An 8,392-nucleotide genomic window follows, 5' to 3' on the forward strand; every position below is an offset into this window, starting at 1 on the left:
TTCTTGGAGAAGGACATCATGCTTGGGAGGGTGGAGGGACAGCGCAGGAGGGGAAGGCCCTCTATGAGGTGGATTGATTCAGTGACTGGGATAATCAGGATGGGAGTGTCAGAGACAATGCGATTGGCACAGGAGAGAGCAGAGTTTAGGGCTGTTGTACACAGGGTCGCTATGAGTCGCAAGAGACTCGATGGCACATAACAACAACAACAACAACAACATTCTATTACTAGGTATATAATATACACCATGGAAATTAGAACTGAGACACAGAGATTTGTGCACTAATTTCATAGCAGCATTATTCACCATCACAAGAACATAGAAGCAGCACAAAAATCCATCCACAATTAAATGGATTGAAAAAATTGTGGTACCTTCACACAATTGAATACTGTTCATTATTCAGCAGCAATGATTTTTTTTAGTTGTTAATTTTTTCTAAAATTTTATTTTAATAATTTTAATGAACATTTACAGAGATTTTGGGTTTCCATTCATTCAGTGTTGTGCTTTTCTCCCTGCCCAGCCCCGCCCCCCAGTTGACTCCTCTCTTTGAAAAGCAAAAGAAAAAGTCCTTCTTTGGTATACAATCCACCTGCACCCTCCCACCACCCTGAGTACACTCCACTATGCAACCTTAGCTCTGGTCTCTTGTGATAACCGTAATACCCTATCATATATCACTTTTAAATTATTCTATCCCTCATCTGTTTCAATGCAGTATACATAATTCATCCAGTTTTTCTCAGTGGTACCGTGCAGTATTTATCCTTTTGTGACTGAGATATTGCACTCAGCATAATGTCTTCCAGGGTCACCCATTTTGAATAATATTGCATTAGTTCCTTGTTTTTCAATGCAGCATAGTGTTACATTGTGTGAATATACCACAGCTTTTCTATCCATTGGTTTTTTGATGGGCACCTGGGTTGTTTCAAACTCTTCGCTATTGTGAACAATGCCATGGTAAACATGGGTATCCAAATTAGCAAAGAGGAGGTAAAATTATCTCTCTATGCAGATGATATGATAGTATACCTAGAAAACCCTAGAGACTCAGCAAGAAAACTATTGCACATAGATGACCAATTCAGCAAAGTAGCCGTATACAAGATCAACATACAAAAATCAGTTGGATTTCTCTACAGTGACAGAGAATACAGAACCTGAACTAAGAAAAACAATACCTTTCACAATATCAAATCACAAGATTAAATACGTAGGAGTAAATCTAACCAGAAACACAAAGGATCTATTTAAAGAAAATTACAAAACATTACTACAAGAAACAAAAAGAGACCTGGAGAAGTGGAAGAATATCCCTAGCTCATGGATTCACAACTCAATATTGTGAAAATGGCAATACTACCAAAGACAATTTACACATTCAACGCAATCCCAATACAAATACCAATCCCAGTCTTCAACAAGATGGAAAAGGCAATCTCCAGTTTCATTTGGAATGGAAAGAAGTCCCGAATGAGCTAATCACTCCTTAAAAGTAGAAAAAAGGTAGGAGGCACCTCATTCCCCGATTTCAAATCCTACTACACTGTCATGGTGGTTAAGACAGCATGATACTGGTACAATGACAGACACATAGATCAATGGAATAGAATTGAGAGCCTGGAAATCAGCCCATCTACCTATGGCCAATTGATTTTTGACAAGGACATGAAATCAGTTGAGTGGGAAAACGACAGCCTTTTTTACAAATGGTACTTGCAAATTGGAAAACTATCTGCAGAAGACTCAAGCAAGATCCACACCTCACTTCATATACAAAAACCAACGCAAGGTGGATCATGGACCTAGGATAAAACCAAGGACTATAAACTTCACTAAAGAAAAGCTTGGAAGAACTCTAGTAGTCCTAATCCACAACATAAACAGTCTTCCAAATATCCTGAAAAATTTACAGACAGGAGAAGATAAAATAGATGAATGGAACCTTCTACGAATCAAATCCCTATGCACATCCAAAAACTTCTCCAACTGGGTAAAAAGAGAAGTCACAGATTGCGAAAAAGAATTTGGTAATGACATATCAGATAAGTGACTTATATCTATAATTTAGAAAACACTTGAGGACCACAAGATAAAGGTAAATAATCGAATTGAAAAATGGGCACAGGATATGAACAGACACGTCACCAAAGAAGACAGATGGCCAACAAGCACATGAGGAAAAATTCAAAATCCCTAGCTCTAAGCGAGATGCAAATCAAAACAACTATGAAATATCATCTCATCCCAGTAAGAATAGCAAAATTTAACAGAACATCAAGCAACAAATGCTGATGAGGTTGTAGAGAAACTGGAACCCTTATTCACTATTGGTGGAAGTGTAAAATGGTGCAACCGCTGTGGAAAGCTGTGTAGCGCTTTCTCAAAAAGTTGCAAATAGAGATACCATTTTCCACAGCAATTCCAATACTAGGAATATACCCTAAAGAGACCATAACCGACATTCAAGCAATGATTTAAACAAAACAAAACAAAACAAAAAAACCACCTACATAATTTGAGACTGGAAAGCATTATACTGAGCAAACTACCTCAGGCTTATAAGGGCAAGTACTGCATAAGACCATTGATATAAAAAATAGTAAGACAACTGGTAAAACATGTGTGGGGACCCAAGAGGGAAAGGCATGGGAGCAGAGGAGTGAAGATGGGCATGGATGAAACCACAGAGTTGCACAATTTGATGGGTAAAAGGAGAGGGTAAATGAAGTGGGAAGGATCTGGCAGAGAGAGACCTCAGTAAAAAGAATAATGGTGGGCATAGATCAATGGTAATTAATTTACGAAACATAATACATGGGAATGATTGTGTGAAACACAATATGAATGAAGAATAGGGTCAAATATTTCACTGCAATAATACAACGTTGACAAAGTATATGCTATAATACGTTGTTGTTGTTGTTGTTATGTGCAGTTGAGTCCCTGCTACTTATAGTGACCCTATGCACAGGAGCTCTGAACCCTTCCCTGTCCTGAGCCAGTATCACTAATTTTGACACACCAACCATTGTCCCAGATACTGAATCAATCTATCTCATCCAGGGTCTTCCTATCCTGCACTGTACTACAACCCTTCCAAGCGTGATGTCATTCTCCAAGGACCAGTTTCTCCTGGCCATATGCCCAAAGTATGTGATACAGAGCTTCAAAATCCTAGCCTCCAAGAATATATTTGGTTTCACCCTCTCCAAGACAGACCTATTTGTTTTCTTGGCAGTCCATGGTATTTTCTAGACTCTTCTCCAGTACCACAATTCAAAGGCATCAATTCTTCTTCTGTCAAACTTAGTCATTGACCAGATCTCTCATGCATAGCAAGTAATTGCAGACCATGGCCTGGATTAGGCACACCTTAGTCTCTAAACTGATATTCTTGTTTTTCAGCTATCTTGAGAGGTCCCTGACCTAATGCAATTAGATTTTCCCAAGGCAATTCGTCTTTTGGTTTCCTAACTGCTGGTGTTGAGAGTGTTGATTGTGGAGTTTACCAAGTTGTAATTGTTAATAACCTCAATCTCTTCTCTGTCTATTATTGTGCTGCCAGTTGGCCCAGCAGTGAGAATCATTGTCTTCTTGATGTAGAGCTTCAATTTGTATTGAAGACTACAGTCCTTGACCTTCTGCAGCAAGTGCTTCAGATCTTCTCCAATTTCAGCAAGCAATGTTGTGTCAGCAGCATAACATAGGTTGTTGATGAGTCTGCCTCCAATCTTGATGTCACATTCCTCTTCATAAAGCCCAGCTTCCTAAATGATCTGTTCTGCATATAGATTCAAAAGGTACAGGGAGAGGATGCATCCCTAACACACTCCTTTCCTGATTTTGAATCACGCAGTGTTTCCTTGCCCTATTCTGAGAACTACTTCCTGGTCCAAGTATAGGTTTCACATAAGCATAATAAAGTGTTCTGGACTTCCCGTTTTCCTCAATGTTAGCCATGTCCCCAATTTCCAGGTTCCATCTGGGAATCATGTAATGCTTTTATTTCAGTTCTTTCCTTCACAATTTGGAAAATTCATGTCTGAACTTTTGTGTTGTGCTTTATAGTTTAGATTTGTTTGTACATTGTTGTTGTTGTTAAGTGCCATTGAGTCGCAGACAACTAATAGTGACCATATGAAGGAGATTCCTCGACACTTGAGTGCCTTTCATCCTCTCTCCAGGTTCATAGGGTTTCCAGAGGCAAGCTATTCTGGACGTGGATGTCACTCCTCCTTCCAAGCTTGTTTTAATTTCTGTCCACATTGGGTAGCCAACCATTACAGTATTTGACATATCAGTGCCACAGCGTTCAGCCTCACAGCAAGCTCAAGTGACCGTGGTATGGCAACCTGTATACCAGGGCTATATGACCTAGAGTAATGTCTAAACAAAAACAATGAAAGACAGGCTGAAGGGCTGCGGATTAAAAGTCACCCACCTATGACTTGGTAGCATCGCTTTCTGTCCACTCGGCCAGCTGATCTCTCCCTGTGTCGATGTTATTGTTGTTAAGTGCCATAGAGTCACAGGCGACTCATAGCGACCCTGGGAGAACATGGCCGCCTCCTCTCCCCTCTTCCCCGTTTGGGATTGAAGCCCCCTGCTGCCTTAAACCCTAGACCAAGCCTGGCTTACCTGGCTCCTGGAGGCAGAGTAGTCCTTTAAGTCCAAAAGCTGCCACAACACCCGCGCACACAGCACCATGCTCTCTCTCGTAACCAGGTTATAGCAGCCCTGGTGGAGCAAACCTGGGAGAGTTTGTTCATTAGATAAAATAAAATTTTTGTAAGAACACATGTAAAGGATATTTTAAAACCATTACATGACTGCAACAGAATCCAAAAAGAGAAAAATGGAGGAAAGTATCCTTTATTTTTATCTAGAAAACTGTTACTACATGGAAAGAAAACGTGGAATTATAAAACTGTCAATTTATATCCTGTACCCATCTCTCAATTGGATTGTGGTGCTCGAGTATTTTATGAATTCCAGATATAAGTCCCTTTTCTGACATAGCATTACCAAATACTTTTTCCCAGTCTGTGGCTTCACTTTTTACCCTGTTGGAGAAGTTTTTGGATGTGCATAGGGATTTGATTCTTAGAAGATTCCATTCATTTATTTTATCCTTTCCTGGTTGTAGATTTTTCAGGATATTTGGAAGACTGTTTATGTTGTGGATTAGGACTACTAGAGTTCTCCCAAGCTTTTCTTTAGTGAAGTTTATAGTCCTTGGTTTTATCCTAGGTCCATGATCCACCTTGCGTTGGTTTTTGTATATGGAGTGAGGTGTGGATCTTGCTTGAGTCTTCTGCAGATAGTTTTCCAATTTTGCAAGTACCATTTGTAAAAAAGGCTGTCGTTTTCCCACTTAACTGATTTCATGTCCTTGTCAAAAATCAGTTGGCCATAGGTAGATGGGCTGATTTCCAGGCTCTCAATTCTATTCCATTGATCTATGTGTCTGTCATTGTACCAGTATCATGCTGTCTTAATCACCATGGCAGTGTAGTAGGATTTGATATCGGGGAGTGAGATGCCGCCTACCTTTTTTCCATTCTTAAAGAGTGCTTCACTTATTTGGGGCTTCTTTCCATTCCAAATGAAACTGGAGATTGCCTTTTCCATCTTGTTGAAGATTGGGATTGGTATTTGTATTGGGATTGCATTAACCTACATGCTTTGCAAACTTTCACTAAAATCCTAATTAATAAAAAAGTTACCCTGTGTAAAATCATTACTGTCTAAATAGAAGAATAACTAGTAAGATGTGTATAGAAATCCAAAAGGGAACAGGGAGGTAGGAAAATAGGATGGAAAACTGGAAAAGGAAGAAATCATTAGGTTAGCAGAGTTCAATGGGCAGATAGGGGGAGAGTGTGAAGGAACAGAAAAAATCCAATTGGGACCTGAAAAGTCTAAGTAATCACTGGTAATTCATTGTATAAAATACAATGTATATGAATGATTGCATGAAACACAATATGAATGAAAGATTGTATAAAACAAAATGTGTATGAAACAAAATCTATATGAATTTTTGTATGCTAACCAATAAACATATAGAAAAGTTAAAAAAATAAAGAGTAACACTTGGATCTTTTACAGGCTCACCATCAATGCAGAATGCCAGCTGCAGCTGCACAACTTCCCCATGGATGAACACTCTTGTCCACTAATTTTCTCGAGCTGTGAGTACCCTTTGCTGTAGATGATGGCAGAAGTTACTCAATAGAAAGGTTCCATTGGGTAGACTATAATGCAATAGTTTTTAGATGTACTTACTATTGAATTTGAGAAAATTGATAACCATTTGGATGTTGCTCATCAGAGTATTTCAATCATAGAATTTGTCACATGGGGTCTAAATAGCAAATATGTAATTGTGAAGGTAGGAGCAGCTTAACCATTACGTTGTTGACTATAAAGATTGAGGTTTAACATAAAGAAAACAAAGATACAATTTTATTTTAAAAATAAAAGAAAGATTCTCACCACTGGCTCAGTTGGCAGCACCAGGATAGTCTTTTGAATATACCAGGAACTGCCAAGAAAACAAACAGGCCTGTCATGGAGAGGGTAAAACCAAGTTGCTCATTGTTGTTACTGTTGTTGTTGATTGCTGTTGAGTCGAGGTCAACTCATTGTGACTCTATAAACAAAGACCTAATACCTTACCATAGCTATGGTTGTTAGTTAAAGTTCATAGACTTTCCAGAGGCATGTAGTTTAGAAAATAGATGCCACTCCAGCTTCCAAACCTGTTTTACAACTGTGAGCTCCACCAAACACAGTCCACAATGGGAAACCATTATGGTATTTGATATACCCATGGCACAAGGTTCAGCATCACGGCAGACCCAGGTTACTTCATATAGCACATTGACAAAAAGTGACATACAAAGTGGAAGAATGTTCCTCCAAATATATCAGCACTAGTCTTCATTTAGCAGTGATTAGGTGTTGTTGAGTTGACTATGACTCAGAGTGAACTTTGCTCAAAAGACCTGAACTCTGTTCTATAAGATAATATAATTTCTGCACATTTTAAAGAGAGTTTTTAGAAGCAAGGAGTTTGCTGTTCCATCTAACATACTTTTGTCACGCTGCCAGGAGAGACCCATTATTGGAAAATGACATCATGCGATCTTTAAATTTTGGATTTTGATGAGAGGCCTACGAGAACACAGGAGGGCAGGGTCAGGATTCTACACCCCCCCATTCCTTTCTACCTACACCACACAGGTATGAAAACTACAAGTCCCAGCAGTCTGTGGGTCAACACCATTGAGGATTAAGTTACTCTGGGGAACAAACTGCTTTCTGGCCTGACCATGTGTGTCCCCCTAACTCAAACAACAGGGAGATAGATCCTGGGCACCTCCACAGATGTGAGAAGCCATTTCCAGAAGGGAACAATAGGCTTCCTTTTTTATTATTCAGGTTCCCCAGTACCTCTCCTGGCATGTATCAGTGTGTGCTTTCCCCTCCCCACTCACATGAGCATCTGAGTGTGTATGCACCCTACATGCATCTGTTCTTGTTCCTTCCCAACCTTCTCCTGGAGCAGTGAAGTCTAATAAAAAACCACCTATCACCTCAGACATGAAAAACTCTACCACATCAATGTCCCGAAAGAAGCAGGGTGCCATATTTGCCATGGAAACCCAAAGCAAGATATCACCCTCAAAAAATAGCATAGTAGCAATAGATTTCCTGAAGCCAGAAAGTCCGATGAAACTTTCTGACACAGAATTTAAAAGAACAACGAGTGAATATTTTCAATGGATGAAAAACAAAAATTTGATGAATTACAGGACACTGCAGGCAAAAATCAGGAAGGCCTCAAAAAAACAATTCAAAACAATGCACATAAAACAAAAGAGGCATTACAAGAACTGGAAAAACAGAAATCCATGATCCAAAATATGAGGTACAAGGGTTCTGATGCTATCAACAGGATGGAGGAACACACAAACAGACTTGAAGAGATGGAACCCAGAATCAGTGAAATTGTTGTTTGTTGTAATTATGTGCCGTCGAGTCGCCTGCGACTCATAGCGACCCTATGTACAACAGCCCTAAACTCCGCTCTGTCCTGTGCCAACCGCACTGTCTCCGACACTCCCATCCCAATTATCCCAGTCACTGAATCAATCCACCTCATAGAGGACCTTCCTCTCTTGCGCCGTCCCTCCACCCTCCCAAGCATGATGTCCCTTTTTAAGGACAAGTCTCTCCTCACAACATGTCCAAAGTATGTTAGAATCCTCAGAATCCTTGCCTCCAAGGACCTACCCGGTTTAACCCTTTCCAGGACAAATCTGTTTGTTTTCCTAGCAGTCCATGGTATTCTCAATACTCTTCTCCAGCACCA

The 8,392-nt window shown here is 39.8% G+C and overlaps 1 protein-coding gene across 1 annotated transcript in view; it reads left to right on the plus strand.

The window, feature by feature from the left end:
* The window catches only part of GABRG3 (gamma-aminobutyric acid (GABA) A receptor, gamma 3), a 379,738-nt gene that overhangs the window by 219,363 nt on the left and 151,983 nt on the right, over window positions 1–8,392 (plus strand). The window contains exon 5 of the mRNA XM_006898587.1: window positions 6,124–6,206. Coding sequence (XP_006898649.1) covers window positions 6,124–6,206 — 83 coding nt within the window. The remainder of the gene's footprint in view (window positions 1–6,123; window positions 6,207–8,392) is intronic.

This window comes from Elephantulus edwardii, unplaced genomic scaffold (genome assembly GCF_000299155.1).
Source record: "Elephantulus edwardii isolate Elephantulus edwardi_28Jun2011 unplaced genomic scaffold, EleEdw1.0 scaffold00234, whole genome shotgun sequence".
Lineage (NCBI taxonomy): Eukaryota > Metazoa > Chordata > Mammalia > Macroscelidea > Macroscelididae > Elephantulus > Elephantulus edwardii.